The sequence below is a fragment of the Pseudorca crassidens genome, chromosome 3 (genome assembly GCF_039906515.1).
Source record: "Pseudorca crassidens isolate mPseCra1 chromosome 3, mPseCra1.hap1, whole genome shotgun sequence".
Classification (NCBI taxonomy): Eukaryota; Metazoa; Chordata; class Mammalia; order Artiodactyla; family Delphinidae; genus Pseudorca; species Pseudorca crassidens.
Genome location: NC_090298.1, coordinates 160,352,480 through 160,379,087, shown reverse-complemented (window position 1 = coordinate 160,379,087; position 26,608 = coordinate 160,352,480). Strand labels below are relative to the sequence as shown.

Sequence of the window (26,608 nt, the reverse complement as noted above, 5' to 3'; positions counted from 1 at the left end):
TTCCAAAGTCTTAGACCATCAATTATCAGAGCCACAAAAGTTTCAAATCAAATTTCTTATCAGCTGTACAGTAGAATTTTCTTTTACTATACAGTCTCATGGTTCTAGATTCAAACAGTAGAAGAAAATATACTGTGAAAAATCTATTGAATAACTTTCACTAAGTCAACAAATTAAATGAAAAAGACAGCAACTACCCTTGTAATGGAACTAGCGATATGACAAGAAAAATAAACATGAGTAGGATCTCTGGGTTTCATAGAGGGGGCATAAAACTAATCCCAGGCAATCAGGAAGACTCACTGGAGGAGGTGACACTTAAAGTGAAGTGATATCCAAAATACTTAAACAATATTTCAGAAGAAGGTGTCAGACCCTTCTCCCTGTCCCCCCCCCCCACCATGCCACCCTTTAGTTGCATGGTAGGGGGTGTTGACTCTGGGTCCACACTGAGACCTGAATGATAGATGGAGGCTGGTCGGGTGCAGAAGGTGGCAGAGCATATATACAGGTGGCACCGCTCGGGCAAAGGTCCTGGGGCATGAGATCAGATAATCAGGTGAGGCAGGGGGAGTTTAGTGAGTGATAGGATCTCATGAGTATTGAGCCAGCCCCTTAGAATCGCAGGACTATAGAGCACGAGCTCTTGTTCGAGATGATGCTAACGCATCCCCAATTTTGACAGACAAGGAGACTAAAGTTCACTGAGGTTGGCGTCAGAGAGTATCTCCTTTCTTCTCATTTTACAGATGGACAAACTGAGGCCCAGAAAAAGCCAGTGGGCTCCCTAAGGACACACAGTGAGGACTAGGACCCAGGCCTCCTGTCTCCCAACCCAAAGGGGAGACAGTTGTGGGTGTGGTACATGTGCTGCCCTGGGAAGGGGCAGCCACACTGACCTTATCCATCTTCTGTCCTGCAGGCCCGGGGAGAAGGAGAGATGTCCAAATCCCTGTGGTTCAAAGGCGGGTGAGTATCAGATCTTGGGGGTGAGGGAGAGGAACTTTTGAACCCAGAGCCTGAGGCTGGTTTGCACCATAACCTCAGCCCAGCCAGGGCAGGGAGAGGTTCCATTTAGACAGGGAACAGATTGCACGTGAGTGAAATAATGTAGCCACTGTAATAAGGCACTCATGACCAGAAGGAGCCAAAGATAGTAACACGTTGAATCCTCACCACAAACCCACGGGAGGCCCACTACCCCTATTTTCCAGATGGAGAAACAGTCCAGAGAGGCCTTGCTCAAGCCACTCATATAATTCAAGAACATTTCCCCCTAGAAATAAATGTAAGGTAAAGAAGAAACCCATTTCCTGCACGATACATCTGCAACCCTGGAGTGAATTTTTTGCTTTGATTCTGCTTTTATATTTCTCAGATTATTGCTACAGTTGCTGGCTGTTTCATAACGATAGTTGTTGGTCTTACGTGGAGCATTTGTCATATCTAATTTCTTAAGTTATTGCTTTTCCAGGGTGTTTTTTCAGCACTTGTGTAGTGAGGTGAGAGGATGCAAAAGATATTTGTAAATTACACTAAGGTTTTAAATAACAGCTGGAGAGTGACTGCCTTCCCTTGTACATCCTTTTCAAACAGAGGCAGGGACACGGGAGCTGTGACTCCCAGACGGGCAAGTGTCCCGTGTGGGGAGCCCTGGAAGTGGGGTCTGAGATGGGGGCTCCTGTGTGCATGATTTATACAGGAAGCCTGTGAGGGCTTCCCTGGTGGTGCAGTGGTTAAGAATCCGCCTGCCAATGCAGGGGACACGGGTTCAAGCCCTGATCCAGGAAGATCCCACAGGCCGTGGAGCAACTAAGCCCATGCGCCACAACTACTGAAACCCACGTGCCTAGAGCCCATGCTCCACAACAAGAGAAGCCACCACAATGAGAAGCCCGCGGACCACAACAAAGAGTAGCCCCCGTTCGCCGCAACTAGAGAAAGCCCACGCACAGCAACGAAGACCCAATGCAGCCAAAAATAAATAAATAAACTTATAGGGCTTCCCTGGTGGTGCAGTGGTTGAGAACCTGCCTGCTAATGCAGGGGACACAGGTTTGAGCCCTGGTCTGGGAGGACCCCACATGCCTCAGAGCAACTTGGCCCATGAGCCACAACTACTGAGCCTGCGCGTCTGGAGCCTGTGCTCCGCAACAAGAGAGGCCGCGATAGTGAGAGGCCCGCGCACCGCAATGAAGTGTGGCCCCCGCTTGCCACAACTAGAGAAAGCCCTCGCACAGAAACGAAGACCCAACACAAAAATAAATAAATTAGTTAATAAACTCCTACCCCCAACATCATAAATAAATAAATAAACGTATAAAAAAGAAAAGAAAAGCCTGTGAGGCAGGCGGGACCAGGTAGGAGAAACAGCCAAGCAGAGACGTAGTTCAGGAGTCACCAAGCCTGTAGTTCAGGAGTCACCAAGCCTCTTGCCTGATCCTGCAGGGAGCGCTGGAGCATGAATAACACCCCAGGGCTTATCAGAGTCACTGGCTGCCAGGCGTCACTCTCATTGGCCAATGAGAACTTTCTGGAGAGGAGCCACACCTGAACCCTCTCTGGGAACACCTGCACCTCTCAGTAAAGTAGATTTGGACAGACCACCGCAGCATCTGCCACAGCCCTCCTTCTGATTAGCCAGCTCCGGCAGAGCTGCCAAGAAGCAACAGCACACATACAACTTCCAGTTCCCTCTTTCTCATGGGCTTTGAAGTCACTTCTTCCAGGATAGACTTTAAATATACGCAAATATTTCCAATTTTGAGCATAAAGAAAGATTTCGTTGATATTTTATCATGTTATTTAGATTTGCCTTCATTCAAATTTTCACTAAACGTGGGCAACTGTATCATCTCCCTATTTCTCAGATGAGGAAGTTGAGGCCCAGTGTCTTCATTTCTTAGGGCTGCCATAACAAACTATCACAAACGGAGGGCTTAAAACAACAAAAATGTATCTTCTCGCAGTTCTTGGAGGCCAGAATTCCAACACCAAGTGTTGGCAGGGCCACACTCCCTCTGACTTCTGTAGGAGAGAATCCTTCCTTGCCTTTCTAGCGTCTGGTAGTTGCTGGCAACCCTTGGTATTCCTTGGATTGTAAACGAGTCATTCCAATCTCTGCCTCTACTATCATACCACTGTCTTCTCCCTGTGTGTCTCTCTTCTTATAAAGACAGCACTCATATTGGATTAGGAGCCCATCCTACTCTAGTATGAGCCTGTCTTAACTAATCACATCTGCAATGACTCTATTTCCAAATAAGGCCACATTCTGAGGTACTAGGGGTTAGGACCTCCATGTATCTTTTCGGGGGACACAAATCAACTCTTAATACCTGGGGAGATCAGGGGTCCTGCCCAGGCCTCAGGAGTTGTCTGCTGGAGGAAGGGGAACTTCCCTGGGCCCTTGACGTCCCTGGGTGTGTCTTGCAGCCCTGGCGGTGGTCTCATCATCATCGACAGCATGCCAGACATCCGCAAGAGGAAGCCTATCCCACTCGTGAGCGACCTGGTGAGCGCCTGTGCCCTCCCCTGCCCAGGCAGAGCAGCCCTGCCACAAGCAGTGCTCAACCTGTACAAACTGCCCATGGCAGGACTGGGGCTGGGGACTGGCAAGGCATTCTCTGGGACTAATGTGATCTAACTTCTACCCTGCGTGCTGCACGGACACTTCAGGCCATGGTGAGTGATGGCAACCCAGGCCCTTGAATCTCCTCCCGAGACCCCTGACCCCGACTGGGATCTTCCAAGTGGTCCCCATCCCATGGGTTCTGGGGAGGGGACCTTGCCATGTCCAACAGTTCACGGGTCGGGAAGAGAGCAGGTGACTCCCCACCTTGGTTCATGGCCTGGCTGGTGGTTTTGCTCTGTGGCTGTTGACCATGGCCAAGTGCAGTTCCCCAGTCTGGTCCATGGTGGTGGGGAATGGGTGAGTCAGAGGTGTGGGGCTGCTCCCTTTCCAGAGTCTCTTCTAACCTGGAGCCTCTGTCATCTCCCAATTCTTTTCTGGTTCTGCTCCCGCTGCTGTGACCCGTTTCCTATTTGTGGCTGTGGCTTGAATCCGTGGCTGGCGGCCCCAAACCATGGCTGGGGATTCTGCTCGCGGTGACAACCCCCCGGGTGCCAATCGACCCCTCTGACTCCCTTGGTGACTTCCCTATTCCAGTCTCTGGTGCAGTCCAGAAAAGCAGGCATCACCTCGGCCTTGGCATCCAGCACTTTGAACAACGAAGAGCTGGTGCGTGGGGCACCTCCCCCTCCCCATCTTGGAGAGTGGGCGGGGCTGGGGGGCTCCTGGAGGAAAGGAAGCGGGTGGGGCAGAGACAGGCACTCCTCGCTTTCCAGAATTCCGACAACGCAGCCGCCAGCGAGCACAGTCTGTGCACAGGAACCCGTGGATTCCGACAGTGTGGGGCGGGGGACGGGGCGGGGGGGTGGGATGAGGGCGGGGCAAGCCAGTGCCCCCAGGTTAAGGCTCAACGCCCATGTCGCATGCCCTCCCTCCCCGCAGAAAAACCACGTTTACAAGAAGACCTTGCAAGCCTTAATCTACCCCATCTCGTGCACGACGCCGCACAACTTCGAGGTGTGGACGGCCACCACACCCACCTATTGCTACGAGTGTGAGGGGCTATTGTGGGGCATCGCGCGGCAGGGTATGCGCTGTACCGAGTGCGGTGTCAAGTGCCACGAGAAGTGCCAGGACCTGCTCAACGCAGACTGTCTGCAGCGTGAGTGCCGTGCTCCCGCTGGAGCGGAGACGGAGGGGCAGGACTGTTACTGGTTAGGGGGAGGGGCTCTGACGAGGAGGAGGGGGCGGGACAGGGGGCGGGGCCGTGGGACGGGATGGGAGCGACAGGAGGGGAAAGGAGAAGTGAGAGTGGTCCTAGAGGGGTGGGGCGGGACTCAGGGAGGAGCTAAACTGTTCAAGGGGCGGGCTTAATGGGAGGCAGCGGTTTCCACGGAGAAAAATAGGGTTAGGGTTAGGGTTAGTTCAGAGGCGAGAGGGGGCTCAAGTTGGGGAGAGGAGTCCGGGGAGGGGAGGCGCTTGGAGAGGGGAGGGTGTCGAAGGGTAAGGGGACTCACGCGGACTGGAGGGGCTAAGACAGGGGTGGGAACTTTAGGGGGAAAGGCCTGGTTGGGGGAGGATTCAGAGAGCAGGTAGGAGCTCTGGCAGCTCTAGCTTTGGGGGCGATGATTCACCTGAACCCCGTGTCCGTGACAGCAGATGAGGAAGCCCTGGAGTGGGAATCGGGGTTCTCGCTCCTGGGAGGGAGTGCTCTGTGTACAGTGACGGCTGTCTTTGTGCGCAGGGGCGGCGGAGAAGAGCTCCAAGCACGGGGCGGAGGACCGGACGCAGAACATCATCATGGTGCTCAAGGACCGCATGAAGATCCGGGAGCGCAACAAGCCCGAGATCTTCGAGCTCATCCAGGAGATCTTCGCGGTGACCAAGACCGCGCACACGCAGCAGATGAAGGCCGTCAAGCAGAGCGTGCTGGATGGAACGTCCAAGTGGTCGGCCAAGATCAGCATTACCGGTGAGGCCGCGGGGGGGAGGGGGAGGGACGGCCACGGGGGTCCCTTCTTCTCGGCCCCCTGTGCTCCCTCCCACGCCCCTTCCTTCCCTTTGCTGCACGTATTTGAGCGTCCCCCTGACTTTCTCATGTCGGTGTATGTACGTTTGTGCCCACAGCCTGGGCATATATGCCTCCAAACGTGTTGCATGAAACTATCTGGGTGCATCTCGCTTGGTAGCCCCCAGAACCAGACTTCAAGAACAGGAGTTGAGGGCACACAGTTTATCTGGGAAGTGAACCCAGGAAGCCCCCAGGGGTATTGGGAAGTGAGACCAGGAGGGAATAAGGCACCGAGCAGGCGAAGCAGTGGACACCTTGGACCACTGGGGGACATTATGGACCTCCCAGGGCTGAGAGGTCCTTCCCAGGGGTGGGGGCCTTGTGGTGTTTATCCATTCCTCATCGTCATTGGGATTTCCCTGAAAACAGACTCCAAGATGAGGATTTCAGGGCAGATGGGTATCCAGGAGGTGGTCCCAGGGAGTGCCAGTGGGAGGTGGAGACATGAGTTTGAGAGCCGGGACGTAAAGAGCCCTGCGGAGGATGCCAATGAGTAGGTCATACTGTGGGCAACTGGGGGCTCAATCCTGCTGGGGACCTTAGGGGGACATTGTAGAGCACACACCCGAGTGTCCCACCCCAGGGGTGACCCTGGGGCACCTTCATATTCTTCATTGGGTGAGGGTTCCCTGGATGTTAACTCTAGCAAGCCGAGCATGCCCAGTGGGTGTGTCCATGGGCTCCTGTGGCCAGAACAAAGCCCTCAGTCCTTGTCACAGGCGTTCCCTGTGGAGCCTGTGACAGTGTCTGTCCTCGGCATGCCTTGCTCCTTGAGCCCACATTTATATTTGTTCTGTGTGTCTTCCAGTGGTCTGTGCCCAGGGCTTGCAGGCAAAGGACAAGACAGGATCCAGTGACCCCTACGTCACCGTCCAGGTCGGGAAGACCAAGAAACGGACAAAAACCATCTATGGAAACCTGAACCCCGTGTGGGAGGAGAACTTCCACTTGTAAGTGTCTGGCTGGGCCCCCAGCCCCCTATATGGAGCTCCCTGTTGGAGCAGCTGAAGGGTGAGCTTCAAGACACCTGCCCTGGGACTCCCCTGGTGGTCCAGTGGTTAAGACTCCGTGCTCCCAATGCAGGGGGCCCGGGTTCCATCCCTGGTCAGGGAACTAGATCCCGCATGTGACACTAAAGATTCCGCATGCAGCAAAGAAGATCCTGCGTGCCGCAACCCGGCACAGACGAAAAAAAAAAAAAAGCCCCCCGCCCCAACCTCCTCTTCCCCACTGCAGTGAATGTCACAACTCCTCGGACCGAATCAAGGTGCGTGTCTGGGATGAGGACGATGACATCAAATCTCGCGTGAAGCAGCGGTTCAAGAGGGAATCCGATGACTTCCTGGGGCAGACGATCATCGAGGTGCGGACACTCAGTGGCGAGATGGACGTGTGGTACAACCTGGGTGAGCAAGGGTGGGGTTCTGCAGGGGAGAGGGGAGGGGGTCCCGGGGAGCCAACCAAAGTGGGGAACCCAGCTGGAGGGGAGAGACAGTGTCAGCAGGAGTTAATCTAGGAGCCCAGTCTAACAGAGGAGGCAGAGTCTTGAGCCCAGTCTGATGGGGACAGGAAGCAGCAGGCTGAGACGGCGAGCAGAACCCAGGACTCTTATTTCGGTGTGGGAGAGTGAGGGAGGGACAGACTCCATATCCCATTCTGACGGGGAAGGCAGGAAGCAAGGCCTGAGGATCCTAGTGTAAGGAGAGAGGCACAGACCCAGGAATCTAACCTAAGAAAGGAGATTGAACTTTGAGAATCCAGTCTAAGGGAAGAGGTAGAGTTTGGGATCCCTAATCTGAGAGGGGGACCTACAGACTCAAGAGCCCTGTCTAAGAATGATGAGTAGAATTTGTGAGCCCAGTCTGAGGGCAGAGGAAGAACCCAGTCTGAGAGGGGTGAGCAGAGTCTAGGAACTTCTTGGTTTGGTTAGAGGACATCTAGATATCCTATTCTGATGGGGGAAGCAGGAAGCAAGACCTGGGGATCCTAGTCTGAGGAAAGAGGCACAGACCCGGGAATCCTGTCTAAGAAGATGGGTAGACTCCGGGGACCTTGATCTGATGGGGGAGGCAGAGTCTGGGAGCACAGCCTGGGGAAGAAGCAAGGCTCCTAGTCTAAAGAGGGAGATGCAGACCAAGGAAATTAATCTGAGTGAGGAAGGAAGGTCTGGGATCCTAGTGAGATGGGAGAGACAGGGCCTAAGAATTCTAGCCGAATGGGGGAGACACAAGTCTAGGAAGCCAATCTGAGGAGGAACACCTAGGTCTTAATTCAGGGAGTCTGACCGGGCTGCAGTTACGCGTATGTTAAAATAGTTCAGGGCTATATTGGGAAGTTCTGACACTGCCATCCCTTTCCGCCCTGCAGACAAGCGGACTGACAAATCTGCTGTGTCGGGTGCCATCCGGCTACACATCAGTGTGGAGATCAAAGGCGAGGAGAAGGTGGCCCCCTACCACGTCCAGTATACCTGTTTGCACGAGGTGAGGCCCACGGCTCCACCCTGCATTTGAAGTTCACCTTCGTCTGCCACGTTACCTCCACTCACCCTTCCTGCCTGCCCTACCTCCTCCTTCCTCTTTCTGACCACACCATTCACATTCCCCTGGGCCTCTGAGACTGTCCCCTATGCCATTTCTCTGTGCTCAGAAAACTCCTCCCCGTCAATCAGGGTCCAGCTTCAGGGCCCCCTCCTCTAGAAGCCCTCCGTGACCTCCAGGCAGACTCTCACGACAGAGATCCAGGTCTTCCAACTGTCCCAGCCCTGAACACTCAGGGTTAGGTTTTTGTGTGCCTGGGTTTGTCTCTTCCAGCTGCCTAGGGGCTCCTGGAGAGAACTCAGTATGTTGAATGAATAAGTGATTGGACGAATGAGTATTGAGTGAATAAAAGAATGGGTGGAAAGATGAAAGGATGGGTGGATGGATGTGTGCTTGATCTATTGGAAGTATAGATGAGTTGGATGCGTGAATTGGGGGTCGTTGGGTAGATGGATGGGTGAATAGATGGATGGACAGATAGATGAAGGATGGAAGGATGGATGGATGGATAAATTGATGGGTGGATAGATAGGTGATGGATGGATGGTTGAATGGGTTGATAAGTTAGATGGACAGATTAAGCTGCAGGTAGTAGATGGGATAGATGGGCATGTGGTTGAATTACTAGACAGAAGGATGAGTGGATAGGTGAATTTGGGGGTAGTTGGTATGGTGGGTAGGTAGGTTGGTGGATAGATGGATGGATGGAAGAAAGGGTGGGTGGATGGATGTATGGTTGAACCATCCACAGATGTATGGATGGGAGAATTTTGGAGTAGTTGGTTAGGTGGATGGATGAGTAGATGCATGGACAGATGGATGATGGATGGGTGGATTGATGGTTCATTGGGTAGAAGGATGAATTATTGGATGGACAGGTGAAGTTGCGGGTAAATGTATGGGATGGATGGATGTGTGGTTGAATTACTGAAAGAATGGATAAAGTGAACAGGTGGATTTTTGGGTAGTTGGATTGATGGGTAAGGGAGTAGATGGTTAGAGGGATGGGTGGGTAGATGGGTGGATGGACAGATGGATGGATGGATGGGTGTGTAGTTGAACTATTGGGAGGATGGATGAGGGATAGCTGAAATTTGGGGTACTTGGATGGATGGATGGGTGGTGGACGGCTGAAAGGGTAGATGAATGAATTAATGAATAAACAGATAGATGGATGATGTAAGCCCTATACTTGGGATCTCTGACCCCCGGTGTCCCTTTGCACTCTCTATGACACCTTCTCCCTTGTGGTGGCAGAACCTGTTCCACTTCGTGACAGACGTACAGAACAACGGGGTCGTGAAGATCCCAGATGCCAAGGGTGACGACGCCTGGAAGGTTTACTACGATGAGACAGCCCAGGAGATTGTGGACGAGTTTGCCATGCGCTATGGCGTCGAGTCCATCTACCAAGCCATGACGTAAGGCTGCAGGCTGTGGTGGACATGAGGATGAGGTGCAGGAAACTGGGGGGAGGGGTGGTTACCAAGTGGACACTGGCAGATCTGGGGTGGAAGGGATTCTTGGGAGGAGGAGCCAGGGAGGAAGTGAGTGTGGTGGGGGTTATGTAATTTCCCTGGAGGTTAGACAAGTGCCATTGCTGGGGGCCAGAGTGACAAGGATGAGAGCTGGAGATAAGAGGCAGAGATAGGGCAATTCAGAGAGGAGACAAACTCAGAGGACAGAATCAAGAAGAGGAAAAGGGGACAGTTTGGGGGGTTGTGAGGGCTGTCTTAGAGGCATTCTGGGGGCTGGACACCGGACCCAGTACTTCCCATTCCCTCCTACCAGCCACTTTGCCTGCCTCTCCTCCAAGTACATGTGTCCTGGGGTGCCTGCCGTCATGAGCACCCTGCTTGCCAACATCAACGCCTATTACGCGCACACCACCGCCTCCACCAACGTGTCTGCCTCTGACCGCTTCGCAGCCTCCAACTTTGGGGTCAGTCCCAGGGGCAGGGGCCTGGAGATGAGGGAGAGCTTGACCCTGTGCTGGTCACACCTCGTGTGATTTCCAGATCCCCAATCTGGACCTGACTTGCTGTGTGACACTGCACCAGTCACTTCCCCTCTCTGAGCCTCATTTTACCCCTCTGTTGAATGGATGTTATGAGGGGTCAGTTCAACAACGGATGGGGTACACTTAACGTATAGCAACCACTTAGCCAATGTGGCGGCCACCCTTAGCTGCTACACTTGATCCCCAAGTCCCTGCTTTCATCCAACCTTCTCCTCCTCCTCTGCCTCCTCAGAAAGAACGCTTTGTGAAGCTCTTGGACCAGCTGCATAACTCCTTGCGGATTGACCTCTCCATGTATCGGGTGAGAAGAGCATTAATGATGATTTGCTCACCCCATGCATGTGTGTGCCTGGGGGGGACAGCTGCCAGCAGGCATGCACATGGGAGGACCCATCTTAACATGTAGAATGTGTTCCTCTGACACATGTACACATATGTGGGCAGCACCTGCCCAAAAAGATTGGTGCATCCAAGCAGACACCCCAAGTTACTTCAAGGTGTTCTCAGGACCCCTAACACACCTCCTGAAACTTGGAGGCTCTTGTGTCTCCCCTAAAACGCTGTCTCCCATCATCCCCTGACCTTCTTCCATAACCCCACCTCTCTTCTCCCTTCCATAGAATAACTTCCCAGCCAGCAGCCCGGAGAGACTCCAGGACCTCAAATCCACAGTGGATCTTCTCACCAGCATCACCTTCTTTCGGATGAAGGTTGGAAAGGGGACCCAGTTCCATTAGCTCTCCAAGGAGTATACTCCAGAACTGTTAGCTCCTAAATGAGTAACATTTCTCCTGGAAAGCAGTGCCCTTTCTCAGTGACCCTCTGCTTTCACATTGCTACAACATTTCCTTAAAACCAGCTCCACTTGTAGTCACTTCCTGGGTACCTCCTGTCCCAACTGTGTACACCCATGTCCATCTCACTTCCTCCTGCCAGGTGCAAGAACTGCAGAGCCCACCCCGAGCCAGCCAGGTGGTGAAGGACTGTGTGAAAGCCTGCCTCAACTCCACTTATGAATACATCTTCAACAATTGTCATGAACTCTACAGTCGAGAGTACCAGACTGACCCGGTGAGGACCCCAGATGAGGCAGAAGGGACTAGGGGACTCCAGCCAGACCCTGGTCCAAGTCCCAGATCTGCCCCTTCCCAAGTGATTTAACCATTCTGGGCCTCAGTATCTCCCCCTGTAAAATGGGGTCATAAACCCACATCTCAGGATTAAGGAGGAGATTCAATGAGATACAAGCTTCAGTTAAGTGCTTAGCACCTGGTACACAGTAGGAGCTCAATAAATTTGGTTTTACTTAAACTTAGTTGAGTCCGGCATTATACAATGTGCCTAGAATAGAGTCCCAGTTCAATAAATATTGAGTTGAATTGAATTTCTTCAGTTCAGTCTTGAACTCAATTTATTTGAGATCTTTCAACACGTTGTTTACACGTATAATGTCCCAGGATTGTCAGTAAGGTTTCCAGGAGCTTATCCTCTATTAGGAGGGAAGAATGTGTAAATTGGGAATTTACAACCTGGGGTGATTAGCACTGGGATGGAGGAATTGCAAAAGGCTGTGGGAGCTGAGCCCCTTCCTCAGCTTGGGCTTCAGATAGGAGATAACACATAAGCTGAACTCAGTTCAATTTTATTTCATTCTGTTCATTTACATTCAATTGAGTTGAAATCAAATCGCTCTTAACTGAACTGGGTTGAGATGAAGTAGATTAAACTGGGCTGGGTTTAGTTCAACTATGATCAGTTTAGATCTATTTATTTCTGTTTGCTTGACTTAAGTTAAAATTGCTCTAGGCTAATTAGTGAGCATCACTGAGTTGGACTGAGTTGACTTTAACTGAGTAAAAATGTATTCATCTCCATTCAGTTTACTTGAATTGAAATTGTTCTTGACTGGGTTGAGTTGGCTTGAGTTAGGATGAGCTAGGTTGTTGGATTAGGTACCGTTGAGTTCAACTGAGCTTGGTTGAGTTGGACTTATTTCAGTTGAGTTTAACTATTTTCATTTCCATTGATTAACTAAAGCTGGATTGAGGTGGCCTGAGTATGTTAGGTTGAGATAAGTAGGTGGAGTTGGATTGGGTTGACTTGGGTTGAGTTGAATTAGATTACGTTGGGTTGGGTTGAGTTCAAGGTGATTTATTTCCGTTATTTTGATTTAGATTGATCTTGATCTTGAACAAGTTGATTAGGTTCAATCCAATTGGGTTCATTTGAGTTTAATTCAATCCAGTTACGTTTAATTCCACTAATTCAGTGTAATTGGCCCAGTTCCACTGAATTAACCCTGAAAACTGCCATCTGTTAAGCTAAGTGGTCCCGATTTGCATTCATTTCAGTTCTGTTTGGTTTAGCGGGCTTGAGTCTGTTCAACTAAATTCAGTTCCATTCAGTTTTATGAGTTGAGCCTAATTAAGCTTCGTTGAGCTGTGTGGACATGAGCTCTGTTGGGGCCAGTTTATGTGAGTTTAGTTCCTTTTCACGCAGACCTCACACCTGAAACTTACATATGTCAATGGGGCCCTTCCTCACTAACCTCCTGGCCCTCGGTAATGAAATGTCTGAGCTCCCCACCCCTGGATCCTTTGTGGCCAACGTCCCCACTGTTCTTTCCAGGCCAAGAAGGGGGAAGTTCCCCCAGAGGAGCAGGGCCCCAGCATCAAGAACCTCGACTTCTGGTCCAAGCTGATCACTCTCATAGTGTCCATCATTGAGGAAGACAAGAATTCCTACACTCCCTGCCTCAACCAGTGAGTTCTGTGTCTGTGCAGTTAATTATCTGGAGGTCGTCGTGAATGTGTCACAGTTTTGTGTCTTGTGTGTAAAGGCGATCGTATCTAATTACATATGAAACGTTGTGTATGTGGGGGCAGTTGTGGGTGTGGTTGTGCATGGATGAAATATGGCATAATTGGCAAACAAACAAAACTGTGTGCATGTACACAGCCACTGGTCTAATCAGACAGGTATTCTGTATGTGTTGATTTGTGTAACTGCGCACATATGTATGTAATTTTATATGTGTCTGTAGGTTCGTAAATAACAATAGATCGTGTTGTTCAAGTATTTACTGTGTTAGATACTCTACTAAATGTTTTGCATGTACATCACGCTATCTCTTACATGTGTGCATATAATTTTGTGTATAGTTGTGGTTTATGGATTTAATCGTTATGTGTGTACAATTGTGGAATGTACTTTAATGTGCAATGTGTGTATTGTGTGAATGTGTGCACAGTTTTGGTTTGTGGCTTCACATGTCTGTAGAATTTTCGCCTGTGTTAGCCGAATGAGCTATTGTGTTTTACTGCTCCCTGAGGTGAGCGCTAGAAAGGCTCCTGTCTCTGGGGTGCCAGCATCTCTTGGTTACTTAGATATCGAGTTAAGATGAGGGATTTTGGATGGATGGACAAAATGATGGATGGATGAATGGAGATGGATGGATGAATAGATGGATGGATGGATGGACAGGTGGATGAATGGATGGATGGATGAATAAGTGGATGGATGGATGGATAGATCGGTGGAAGGATGGGTGGGTGGATAAAGGAATGAATGCAGGGATGGATGGAGAGATGGAAAGATGGGTGAATAGACAGATGGGTGGGTGAATGGATAGGTAGATGGATGGATGAATGGGTTAATGAGTGAATGGAGGGATGGGTAGGTGGAGGCTCAGAGAGAAGCAGGGCCCCAGTGCAGAGTCACTCAGCAAGTCAGTAGCTATGAATGAACTTGAATCCAGATCCCTTGTCTGTCCCGCACTACCCTCTGGGGCTGGGAAGGCCAAAGCATCCTGTACCATCTGGCTTCTGTCTGCCAAGGTTTCATACTTTCATGACCTTCACCAGGTTTCCCCAGGAATTGAACGTGGGTAAAATCAGCGCTGAAGTGATGTGGAATCTGTTTGCCCAGGATATGAAGTATGCAATGGAGGGTGAGTCCTCCCACCCCTGTATCTCCCAGCCTGGCTACAGCAGGTAGCTCTGCCTCAGTGTCCCCTCTAAGGCTGTGAGTGCCCTGGACCCTCATACCTGAGGTCAGACATCAGTGATGGCCAGAGTGGGCACTACCAAGACAGAGAGTGGCAGACCCTCCCGGCTAAGCTGCCCCCTTGCTTCCCCCACCAGAGCACGATAAGCATCGCCTATGCAAGAGTGCTGATTACATGAACCTCCACTTCAAGGTCAAATGGCTCTACAATGAGTATGTGACAGAGCTTCCTGCCTTTAAGGACCGAGTACCTGAGTATCCTGCGTAAGTCCTGTGCCCTGAACCCAAGCCAGAACTGTAGCGCTGACAGCTAGACTGAGGTCCAGGGTGGGAGGGTTGACCTCCTCAGAGTTCCCTGGGCATCAGGGGCACAGGTGGGGTACAAACCCAGTGTTCTCCATTCTCAGCCATTGGACTATGGACAGTTAATGATCACATATATCAGGAACCGTGCTGAGCAGTCCCACTTGTCTTTTCTCATTTAATCCTTTCACCAATTCTACGAGATGGGAGTGTTGTCATTCCCACTTTGTGGATCAGGAAACAGAGGATAAAATGCTGAAGGCTTTGCCCAAGGTGATGTCTAATTAGTGACGGAGCCGGGATTCGAACTCGGGATGTCTGACTCTCGGGCTTTGTTGGAGAGTGGGATGACGATCACCATTGACCAAGGACCTACTGTGTGCTGTATCAGGACCTCAGAGAATAAGCCCACTTGCCCAGGGGCAGTTTATCAACCAGGATTTCCACATGTCTGGGCCTTGCTCTGACAATAGTCACATCCTTCATTTCAAGGATGAAACAGCCAAGGCCTCGTGCAGGAGGGGAGCTGGGGAGCGGCCACCCAGGCCATAGCGTGATTTTGAGCAGAGGGTTTGGGGGACAGGAGACGGCAGGGCCGCATCCCGTCTCTCCATTCCAGGTGGTTTGAGCCCTTCGTCATCCAGTGGCTGGACGAGAATGAGGAAGTGTCCCGGGATTTCTTGCACGGAGCCCTGGAGCGAGACAAGAAGGACGGGGTAAGAAAACTGATCCACCACCAAGGTCCCAGTCTGCTCACAGCGGCCTCACTACTTCTGGGGTCCATTGGGATCCAATCTGGGGGCAAAAAATGCCCTTGGGATGAGGCCAGTCTCTGAAAGGTGCCAGCCATGTTTGTCTTGTTCACAGTGTTGACGGTCTTTTGTTCATCCAACAAACGAATGATGGTTTATCAAGCCCGACCCCTGCCCGCTGTGTACACCTCTAAGTCTTGGCTCTAAGTTCACCTTGCACACTGTCCATCCCATTATCATCCCAGGGCATTCTGGATCTCTCTGTGGAGAGCAAGAGGGTTGGGCTCTGGGAACTGTCTGGCTCTGACCTCTCTTCTCCCTCCTGTCCTCCCTCTCAATGCAGTTCCAACAGACTTCAGAGCATGCCCTGTTCTCTTGCTCCGTGGTGGATGTCTTCTCCCAGCTCAATCAGAGTTTTGAGATCATCAAGAAACTTGAGTGTCCTGACCCCCAGATCGTGGGTCACTACATGAGGCGCTTTGCCAAGGTTCGGGATTGTGGATGGGGTCCAGGTGGGGGATGGAATAGGGTCAAAGTTGGGGTTGGAGTTGAGGTTAGGATTGAGGTCAGAGTCAGGGTTGATACTGAGGTTGGGACTGAGGTCAAGGTTGGGGTTGGTGCTATCACTGGTATTAAGGTAGGGGTTGAGGTCAGTGTTGGAGTTGGTCATGCCATAGTGATTGGAATTGTGGTTGAAGTTTGAGGTTGGGATTTGAGGTTGAGGTTTGGGTTGAGGATAGGGCTGGTGATATCATTGGGATTGGAGTTGAAGTTGGGATCAGGGTTTGGGCTGAGGTTGAGTTTGAGGTTGGGATTGAGGTCAGGGTTGTGTTTAAAGCTGGAGTTGAATTTGGAGCTGGGGTCAGGCTTAGAGATGGGGTTGAGGTTGGGGTTAGTTTTAGGGTTACTATTAGGACTGAGATTCAATTGGGCATTGAGGTTGGAGTGAATGTTAGGATTTATGGAGAATGTGGGTGCGTGTTGGGGCGAGTTTGAAGGTTGGGACCATTGGCCTGGGATTGAGGTTCAGATGGGTTGACTTTAACCTGGGGTGAAGTTGAGGATTGCAGATAGGAATTGGGATTCCATTTGGGACTGAGTTATGCTTGTGTTTGGGGCTGGGTTAATGTGATTGTTGGTTGCTCTTGAACCCAGCTTAAAAAAGAGCTGGGTCTATGTAAAATAATCATCTTCATCTGGTGGTGTCTCCCGTTGGCCATGATGGTCATCCTGAGTGGAGAATTCACCCAGCCCCAGTGGTCCATCTTAGGTGCTAGTAGGAGTTTGGGTTCATCCCTGATCTCACTAGTGGCTCTTGATGGGCCCATCCAAGCCCAGCCCCTTGTCTCACCCACCCTCTCTGTCCCCCCCAGACCATCAGTAATGTGCTCCTCCAGTATGCGGACATCATCTCCAAGGACTTCGCCTCCTACTGCTCCAAGGAGAAGGAGAAAGTGGTGACCTGCGGGGATCCCTGTCCTGTTTCCTCCTAACCCCATTCCATACCCCCAGAGGTCCATCCTTCCCTGGGCTCTGATACCTGTGTCTGCATGTGTGTCCAACTGTGTGTGTCTTTGTGTCAGACTATGTGAGTCTGGGGGTATCTGGAGGCGAGGGGATGTGCCTTCATGTCATTGTCTGGTTGTTGTGAATGAAGCCTTCAGGGTGTATGCTTCAGGGTGTAAGCTCAAAACTTTGAGCTTACAAAGTTTTGAGCCCATGTAGAAGAATACTGGTATGTGACAAGAACTCCCCTTCCTGCTACTCCCAGAGGTCCAGCCCCTCTCCTGGACCCACCAGGTTCAGCCCACCCAGGGGGAGTCCTCCTTCCCCCTGTTGGTCCCCAGAGACACCCCCACCCAACACTCCCAGAAATCTGATCCCAAATGCTGTCTTCCATTCTCAGATGACCCTATGGGACCCCAGCTTCCTCCAGACCCAGACCCTGTAACCATCTGAGGTCCCTGGCCACGTGGGGGAGGGGAGGCTCTGGGGAGAGGTCCTGAGCACTGACTCCCTGTTCTGTCCCCATCCCTAGCCCTGCATCCTCATGAACAACACTCAGCAGCTGCGAGTTCAGCTAGAGAAGATGTTCGAAGCCATGGGAGGAAAGGAGGTGAGGCAGGGCCCCCGTGGGGTCATCATCATCCCCGTGGCCCTGCAGGCCCCAGAGCTTGTACCTGATGAATTCCACTTCAGCTACTCCGTCAAACCCAAACAAGCGGCTTAACTCTCTGGGCCTCAGTTTCCTCTCCAGCCCCTTGGGATCCCTTTCCCTGGATTGGATCCCTTTCCCTGGGTTGGATGGGAAAATGCCCCATCCGTGTGGATGCGCTATAAACCTGACCTGATGTCCCTTCTCCCTCCTCAGCTGGATGCTGAGGCCAGTGACATCTTGAAGGAGCTACAGGTGAAACTCAACAACGTCTTAGATGAGCTCAGCCGGGTGTTTGCTACCAGGTGGGGGCATCTCCAGGGCTGGGAGCAGAAGGGAGGGGACAGCTCTCAGACCTCTGAGCCTGCGGCATCTGGAGACTCAGCAGATGTCGTGGCGAAGATCTCAGGCTAGGAGTTAGATGAAGTTGAATTCAATGCGGGCTTCACTGCTTACTAGCTGTGTGGCCTTGGGTGAGTTGCTTAACCTCTCTGAATCTTAGTTTACCCATCTGTAAAGTGGAGATGATGATAACAATAGTGCCTGAGTAGGACCGTGTGATGAAATAAACAACACAGGTAAATATCTTAGTCTGATGTCCATTTCTGCTATTAAATCCTGCCCTGGCTGTTATATGCCGTGGCTCCCCGACGCTGGTGATAAAAGGTCCACAGATCAGCCTCATCCTGCCTTTCTTCCAGAGGCCAGGAGAGTCTGATCTGAGCTCCTCCTCTCTGTGTTCCCAGCTTCCAGCCACACATTGAAGATTGTGTCAAGCAAATGGGTGACATCCTTAGCCAGGTGAAAGGCACAGGCAATGTGCCAGCCAGTGCCTGCAGCAGTGTGGCCCAGGATGCCGACAATGTACTGCAACCCATCATGGACCTGCTGGACAGCAAGTGAGCCAGGCTAGGTGGACTGAGTCCACCAGGGAGGGCTCCGGGGTCGGGCCTCAGAAACAGGGGCTGGCATGGAAAGGACACTCAGGGCATGTTTGCTGGGTGGTGGTTGAATGGTTTGGACGGGTGGGTGAGTGGAGGCATGAAGGGGTGGAAAAATGGGTGGGTTAATGATTGGAAGGATTGGTGGGTAAGTATTTGTATGGGTGAATGGATGGTAAATGACATGAGGGATGGGTGGGCAGATGTATGTGTAGATTAAAAGATAAATGCTTAGAAACCTAGATGGAGGGTATATGGGTAAAAGAATTGTTGGATAGATGAATGGATGGATGGAGAGTTGGGTAAATATTTGGATGGATGAATAACTATTTGGAGGATGGGTGGATGGATGTCTGGGTGTGAGGATGGAAGAAAGGAAAGAAGGAAGGTAGGGAAAAGTGATGGAGGAAGAATTAAAGAAGGTTTCCGGAAGGATGGTTTGGTGGATGGGTGGGTCAGTTGTCGGAAGGATCATGGTGGATTGCCCTCTCTCAATCCCATACAGTCAATCATGAACTCTTTGTTGCTTTCCCTCTCATGCCCTTCCTCTCCCTTCTGAGCGTGGCCTCAGCCCCCTCATAGTCCCTGGTCTCCAAGCTTCCTATTCCAGATCATCTCCCACTATGTTCTTTCAAACAGGAGAGTCTGGCTGTGTCTCTTCTCTCTTAAACACTCTCCCCACTGCCCTCATGCTAAGGCCCAGGCCTCCTTCCTAGACTTTGAGGCCCCTTCCAAGTCTAGCCCCTGCTCACCTGTCCAACCACCTTTCACTCTTCTCCCCATGCATCATGCATCATAGCCCCATCAGACCACCCAGGGGTCCCTGTACAGGCTGTGCGCCCTCTTGCGTGCCCATGGAATGCCTTCCCACCTTGTCCATGTATTGAGGGGAAGGGGCTTCTCAGGTTAGGTCCATCTGGGCACTCTCTCAGGCCTGTCCCTCGCCCCCAGCCTGACTCTCTTTGCCAAAATCTGTGAGAAGACGGTGCTGAAGCGGGTGCTGAAGGAGTTATGGAAGCTGGTCATGAACACCATGGAGAAGACCATCGTCCTGCCACCCCTCACTGACCAGACGGTGAGGCCCACAGGGGGCCAGAGGGGACACCTGGGCTTCCTCCTCTTTGGGAGCCCGGAGAGCTTGGCATCAAAGGCATTGGGGGCTTAGAGGTCATCCAGGCACAAGGGCCATCTGAGGGTATAGAAGCCACCGGAGGTCAGTGGGGCCATTCAAAATTCAGAGAGGTCACACATGGGTCAAAAGTCATCAAAGAGGTCATTTAAAGGTCAAGTAAAGACATGTCTAGGGGACACAGGGGTCACATGTGGGTCACGAGATTATTCAAAGGTCAGAGATCACCCAGAAAACAGAGAGGTCAGCTTGGGGATCAAGGCCATCCGTGGGTTACAGAGGTTATAGGGGCCAGTGGGTTCATCAGGGGGCTTTGGAGGTCAATCAAGAGACAAGGAGAGGAGATACCCAGATTTCAAAGATCAGAGACCAATAGAACAGAGAGCTCCAGGAGGTCAACCAGAGGTTATAGAGAGCACCCAAGTTCGTAGAGGTCAAGCAGAGGTCAGTGGTCATCCAGAGACCAGGACCGTGCCTCTGGGACTCTTCTGGGAACAGCCCAGAGATGGTGATCTGCAGGGTTGGTGGGTGGGTGGGGGTGGGGGGTGGGGGTGGGGGGGTAGGGGTGGGGGGTGGGGGGTGGGGGTGGTGGGGTGGGGTGGGGGAGGGCGACATCTTCAGAGGGGTGTGGCTGGGCATGGGTTCCAGCGGGGAGGTGTCAGTGGCCTGAGGACAGTGATGGCATGCGGTTGATGGCACAACACATAATGGGAGGACATTCCTGGGTGGATGAGGGAGGCTTGGGGGAGGGGCGGCGGAGGGGGCCCGCCTAGAGGCAATGATGGTGGGGGAGGCTCCGGACCTCCCGCTGCCTGCCTGTCTCCTCTGGGCTGCTGGGCTGGGCTGGGGCACCGGGTCCGGGGTCCGTCCCTCGGTGCCTTCTCCGCCCCTTCCCTGGCCTCCCTGGAGACTCATGGTGACTTATTCCCCCCTCCCCCACCGCCCTACCCCCATCACGGCTGACAGATGATCGTAAGTAGAGGCCCTTCTGTCCGTCTGTCTGTCCATCCGCTCTGTGTCTGGACTCGGCCCACCGCGTGGCTGCACCCCCCCCACCCAACGCCCCCTCCTCACCCACTGGCCCCCCATCCACTGTCCCACCTCCCGCCTAGATGTGCCTGTGTCTGTCTGGGGCGGAGCATGGGGAGGGGCAGGGCCGGGAGGGAGGGAGGCCACGCCCACCCCCAATTATAAGTACGAAGGAGGGGCCTCCCTCCTCCCAAAACCTCGGCCCAGCACCTTCACATCTGCCCACATCTTTTAGTTAGAATTCGCCCTTACTCCCATGCTCAGACACCACCAGGATATCTGGGTCCCCGAAACTAGAAGGAAGTTCAAAGTCAACGGAGCTCCTCTGACCTCTCTTTTCAGCTCTGAACTGTTAGTAGCCACCCAAAATACAGGTCCTCACCACCCCGGTCTGTATAGCTGATCAGTCCAGACCCCACCACCAGCCCTGCTCACCCGACTTCCACCACACATACTAACACACAAGAATCCCAGACACACACCCAGGCACCCAGGTGGGGGACGATGTTGTGACTCCTTGGCATCAGGCAGACTTGGCATCAAATCTCAGCCCAGCCATTCTCTCTGTGACCTTGGGAAGTCACTTCACCTCCCAACCTCCATTTCCTTGTCTGGAAAAAGAGGTTAATTGTATCAGCTCTCTGAGTGTTGTGAGAACCAAATAGGATGATGCGTTAAAGTGCTCGACTCAGTGACAGACTGAGGCAGTGCTCACTACATTAGAGCTAATGTTATTGGTGGTGGTGGTAGTATGCAGACACACAGGAGGGCAGAGATCAGTTAAAACCACTTTAGAGTCCTCTTTTGTAGGCAAGACAAGGCTGTTACAAGATTTCACCTTGTCAAAAGTTCGCTAGTGCTCATCTCACTTCTTGGGGCTGCAGTGTGGGTCTTTGGCTGTAACTACATGGTGGCAGCGTACCCAACTACAGACAATGCATTTGTGGGTAAAGAGCTAAGGGAATTCACATTTATTGAGGATTTCCTGTATTCCAGACCTCATAGCTGTTGTTTCAGCTCACCTTCATGACAACCCTTTGAGTAGGATGGATGTTATTATTCCCATTTTACAGATGAGGAAAGCTGAGGCTCAGAGAGTCACTTGCTCAAAGCCACATAGTAAATGTATGCCCGAATCAGGATTCAAATTCAGGTCTGTCTGAATATGGAGACTATTTGCTTTCCTGTTGACTCAAGAACAAAGAGCCTCAAATATACAGTAAATGTAAATGGATTATATTTTGGCAGCAACTTCTCTCTCTCTCTCTCGGGCTCTTTCTCTTTCCTGTCTGACTCTCTTGCCCTTTTTAAGAGTCAGTCATTAAGGCACACACACAATCCCCCCGGCAACCCTTTTACCAGCGCTCTGTGCCGTGCAGATGCCCTTTACTTCCTGTCCCCATGAGTATGTGTTGTTACTCTGGATTCCCATCCCACACAGCTTGCTAGGTTGATCACCTTGTGACATTGTCTCTGCAGGGCAACCTCTTGAGAAAACATGGCAAGGGATTAGAAAAGGTAATGAGGGCCTCGTCTGCACTGAGGTCCCAAGCTCTGGTGTCTGGGTGTGTGTGTGTGTATGTGTGTGTCCATTTGCATGGGCAGAAAGGCCAGCTGGGGGTCATGGGTAGGAGGAGGGTGTCCTAACGAAGTCCCACAAAACCAGAAGTCAGAGACAAAGTGATTCCCCAGGGACGTGGCTTAGAGTGTGTGCGCGTGTTTGTGCGCAAACAGCTCTTGCCCTCTCACGACAATACCCAAAGGGCTTATCCCAGCCCTGGGCTCAGCTGAAATTCTGTGGCTTCAAGAAGGGCCCAGACACTGGACAACTGCCCTGGACTGAGACATGTTTTGTTTTGTTTTGTTTATTCTAATGGGTGTTTGTTATAAGGAGATAGGAGCTGTGGCAACACGTGAACAGTTGCCCTTGCTGTGCAGTCATACAGGAGCTATCATGCCTGTGTGAGCACAAGTGGGGTCGCCACTTCATGAACATGGGTTGTAGGGCTTCCCAACTCATTCATCCAGCCCTTTGGGGAACACATGCAGTATGTCAGGCACCATATACATGTATGTACATCCCTGGGGGGGTGGAGAGTGCATGGGTTTATGTGTGTAATTGTGCACATGCGTGCAAGTGTTTAGTAGTACACGTGTGTACTTTAGCTTGTGAATTCTGCACGTGTGTGTCTTCGTATGTTGATCTGGGGGTTTGTGTGTGCATAAACTTTCTGCACACCCATGGATGTGCCTGGGTGTGTGTCTGTGTGTTGAGTGAACTGGTGATACCCGTTAGTACGCTTCTTTTAGAGTCAGGCCTGCTGGGGTAAGGTCTTGGGAGTTGGGGGAGGAGAGACTCTGAGCCTTCTCTTCTTTCCCCTCCCCAAGGCACCCCATCTTGGGGCAGGCTGACTGTGGGATTGGACACCTGTCCCCAGGTGATGGGCTGATTCTAGCCTCCTGACAGTCCAGAGGCTGGCCCCAGGTCCCCACCAGAGGACAAGGGAAGGTGCCTAGCTGGGGAGGGGTTCCAGCATTAGCCCCAGAACCTGGGAGGGAGCTCGTGGGCTGTGATTTGAGGGAGCAGGGAAGTCCCACTGAGTATCCTCTCAGCAGCCACCCGAACTCTGACCTTCGCCTGATTCTCTCCACAGGGCAGGGCGAAAGTGCCAAGCCACTCAGATGTAAGACCAGCCTCTCCCTGTCTGTCTGGCTCCCACCCCACCCCCTACCTACCCACTACCCACCCCCTACCTTCTTCCACCTCTGTGATCCGTGCCATCGGGGGTGTACCGTGACCCTGTCTGTTGGTCTCTTCTTCCTTTGTCTGTCTGGCTTGCTCGTGAGGGGTGGCGCGGGAAGGGTGGCAGGTGGGGAGGAGGGTGCTGCAGGGGAAACCAAGGTCCAGGCTGGGCTCCCGAGTAACTGTGCCTTGTGACAGCCTTGGGGAATCACAGACAAGGAATAAGAAGAGTAGCGACAGCCAGGACGCTAATAATAATACCAGTAGTGGCAGGGTGACCAGATCCCACTGGCCAGCTTGGAAAAGCATCAACGTGATTCCAAACATCCCAGCTGTAAATGGCCCTCCTCCCTGGCTAGCCCTGCCTAGGACCCCCAGACCACCCCAGGACCCAGTAATTCAGGACTCATAACTTCACCGTTACTCAGCTCCCACCACAGCTGTTATCCCCTAAGCTAGTGTAGGTGCCCCTATTAGCCAGGGGAGGAAACTGAGGCCCAGAAAGGGCCAAGGACATGCCTCAGGTCACCCAACATAGTGATGGAGGAGGCAGGACATGTAGCTTCCAGGCTACGACCCCGTCTCCCCTAACACTGCCCGTGACCTCGAAACCAAGTGATAAGAACTGTGAACACTGAACAAAGACATGATTAGTCCCAGCTAAGCTGGGATATGATTTCCCCCATCAAGATGGGAAAACTGGGGGTCAGAGAGGTTAAATGACTTGCCCAGGGCCACATAGCAGAGCTGGGATTTGAACCCATGCCCACCCGGTTCATCGGAGCCATAACCAGGATGTCATATTGCTGATGTCTGTTTGGGGGGCGGGGTACTGAGGTGTGTGTTAAGGGGGAGGATTCTTCCTTTAAAAAGTCAGATTAACAGGCCCCCCAGATTACTGGGGAAATTCTTCTACAGAGGGAATGGGCCCATGGTGGGTAGTGGTTTTCACTACACAGAGCCCACCCCTTGAGTTTGCTCAAGGCTCCAAGACTTGGGGCTGGCAAGCCCCACCCATACCCGCAAACACCATCACAGCCTGCTCTCTGTTTTCTTCTCTGTCCCACAAACCTGGGGTCATGGTGGAGATGGCAGGATGGGTAGCACCCCACGGGACTGAGATTTCTGGAGACAAGGTCACCATCTCCTTCTCAGCACTTCCTGGGGGTCTCCAGACCTCTGTCCCCAGGACACAACCATTGCCCTGCCCAGAGCCTTTGGACAAGAACCAAGATGGCGTCCAGGGCTGGGGTGTCAGTGGCAGCTTGGGCACTGGGCAGAAGGACCCCCCCACCCTCACCGGGGTTATGTCTGTTGTTACCTACAGGGAACCCAGATGATCTTCAATGCAGCCAAGGAGCTGGGTCAGCTGTCTAAACTCAAGGTGAGGCCAGGGGTGGGGGCAGGGCATTGGGGTGGGAGGCTTCTTGGGGAAGAGGTCCCAGAATAGTGGCATGGTTTTCAGGCTCAAAGGACAGACACCCTACTCAGACGGGCTTAATCACAATGTATTTGCTCAGTGTATTGAAAAGAGGTGCAAGGTTCAGCTTCAGATACAGCTTGATCAAGAATACAAACAATTTATTTGACAAATATTTATTGAGCACCAGCTGTGTGCCAGCCACATGCTAGGCACTGGGAACACAATGATGAAAAGACAGACCCACTGTCCAACTCTTCAGAGTTTAGCAAGAATGAGACCCATAGGCAGATCCCCAAGGCAGAATTTGCTCTGCCCACGTGGACACTCTCTCCATCCATCCAGGACCACATGGTACGAGAAGAAGCCAAGAGCTTGACCCCGAAGCAGTGTGCAGTTGTTGAGCTGGCCCTGGACACTATCAAGGTGAGAGGCCACACCCCTGCCCATCCCAGATGGGGCAGGCAGAGGGTGTGGCTGGTGTGGACATGGACCTAGGCTCAAACCCACCTTAATTCATTCCATTTATAAACACTTCCTGATGACCCTTCTATGTCAGCTCCAGGCTGGCTGATGGCAGGGACTTGAGGAGCCCCAGGCTGGATGTCAGTTGGATGTAGACATCCCCAGCCCTGTGGGGTCAGGACAGGGTAGAAGAAAAGATGGGAGAGCCCAGGGAGGGGGCAGTAAGGGCTTTCTGGATTAGAAGGCATGTGGGAGGTGGTGGGGTTTGAGGACTGCATAGAAATTCACAAGGCAAAGCAACAGCATTCTAGGCAGGGAACCAGTCCATGCAAGAACATGGAGACATGAAAGGGGCCGTGGTCTCCATGAAATAAAAAGCGTGAAAACTACTCTGAAGGAAATGTTTTGTTGAAATGGAGAATTACAGCACAACAGGGTTGGCAACACATGTAGTTGGGGTGGTTAAGGAAAACTCCTTGAAACCTTAATCAAAGAAAGACAGGGAGCCAGCCGTGGCAAAATAGGGAGTGGGAGTGGGGCTGGGAGGGCCTTCATGCCAGTGAGCATAGTAAGTGCAAAGGCCCTGAGGCAGGTATGTTCTAGGGAAGACTTTTGGAAAGAAGGCTGGGAGGGGTGCAGGGCATGGGTGTTATTCTGAGGGGGCTGGGAGTCCACAGGCGTGTTTGGGGCAGGGGTGGAGGTGAGGGAATAGCAGGACCTGGGTGTTCTGAAGATCTGCCCTGTCGTGGCATATCACAGCAGAGGGCAGTGGAGTAGGGGAGGGAGAGTTGGGGCTGCCCAGCCCAATGCGTGGGTAGGGGGTCCTGCCAGCCTTACCTCTCTCCACCCTGTTCCCCACAGCAATACTTCCATGCGGGTGGCGTGGGCCTCAAGAAAACCTTCCTGGAGAAGAGTCCAGACCTGCAGTCCCTGCGCTACGCCCTGTCCCTCTACACGCAGGCCACCGACCTGCTCATCAAGACATTCGTGCAGACGCAGTCGGCCCAGGGTAAGGAGCCACTGGTTAACGCGATGACAATCCCCCGCCCGCAGGGGCAGCCGAGCCCCTCTGACTCACCTCCTCTGTGATGTCATGGGTCTGGGCCGAATTAACAGCTCGGGGCGCACCTGAGCTCCATGGTGTCACCAGGCCAATGAGCAATCTACAGCTCGTAGGGGCGGAACCTATGACGTCATTGGGCCAGGAGGGGATGACCTCTCCGGGGAAAATCCATGACGTCATGGTGTCAGGATGTGATTGAAAGCTGTGGGGAGGGATCTCTGACGGCCAGGACTAGGGAGTGATTGACAGCTCTTAGGGGCGGGACCTCGACGCCCTGGTTCCAGGGAGTGGTTGACATCTCTGGGGGTGGGACCTGTGACGGCAGTTGACTAAGGACTGTTTGACAGCTCTGGCAGGGGCGGGACCTCTGACGTCATGCGGCCAAGGAATGATTGGCAGCT

General features: G+C 52.3%; 1 protein-coding gene across 1 annotated transcript in view; it reads left to right on the top strand.

The window, feature by feature from the left end:
* The window catches only part of UNC13A (unc-13 homolog A), a 67,186-nt gene that overhangs the window by 29,832 nt on the left and 10,746 nt on the right, over window positions 1-26,608 (top strand). The window contains exons 12-41 of the mRNA XM_067733185.1: window positions 923-969; window positions 3,436-3,514; window positions 3,679-3,684; window positions 4,169-4,240; window positions 4,514-4,733; window positions 5,316-5,543; window positions 6,451-6,592; window positions 6,879-7,048; window positions 8,010-8,125; window positions 9,440-9,603; window positions 9,974-10,124; window positions 10,435-10,503; window positions 10,823-10,912; window positions 11,139-11,273; window positions 12,831-12,964; window positions 14,066-14,151; window positions 14,345-14,471; window positions 15,130-15,226; window positions 15,606-15,749; window positions 16,636-16,719; window positions 17,301-17,378; window positions 17,634-17,722; window positions 18,164-18,316; window positions 19,310-19,433; window positions 20,454-20,459; window positions 21,996-22,034; window positions 23,171-23,200; window positions 24,587-24,643; window positions 25,025-25,105; window positions 26,006-26,153. Coding sequence (XP_067589286.1) covers window positions 923-969; window positions 3,436-3,514; window positions 3,679-3,684; window positions 4,169-4,240; window positions 4,514-4,733; window positions 5,316-5,543; window positions 6,451-6,592; window positions 6,879-7,048; window positions 8,010-8,125; window positions 9,440-9,603; window positions 9,974-10,124; window positions 10,435-10,503; window positions 10,823-10,912; window positions 11,139-11,273; window positions 12,831-12,964; window positions 14,066-14,151; window positions 14,345-14,471; window positions 15,130-15,226; window positions 15,606-15,749; window positions 16,636-16,719; window positions 17,301-17,378; window positions 17,634-17,722; window positions 18,164-18,316; window positions 19,310-19,433; window positions 20,454-20,459; window positions 21,996-22,034; window positions 23,171-23,200; window positions 24,587-24,643; window positions 25,025-25,105; window positions 26,006-26,153 — 3,166 coding nt within the window. The remainder of the gene's footprint in view (window positions 1-922; window positions 970-3,435; window positions 3,515-3,678; window positions 3,685-4,168; window positions 4,241-4,513; window positions 4,734-5,315; window positions 5,544-6,450; window positions 6,593-6,878; window positions 7,049-8,009; window positions 8,126-9,439; window positions 9,604-9,973; window positions 10,125-10,434; window positions 10,504-10,822; window positions 10,913-11,138; window positions 11,274-12,830; window positions 12,965-14,065; window positions 14,152-14,344; window positions 14,472-15,129; window positions 15,227-15,605; window positions 15,750-16,635; window positions 16,720-17,300; window positions 17,379-17,633; window positions 17,723-18,163; window positions 18,317-19,309; window positions 19,434-20,453; window positions 20,460-21,995; window positions 22,035-23,170; window positions 23,201-24,586; window positions 24,644-25,024; window positions 25,106-26,005; window positions 26,154-26,608) is intronic.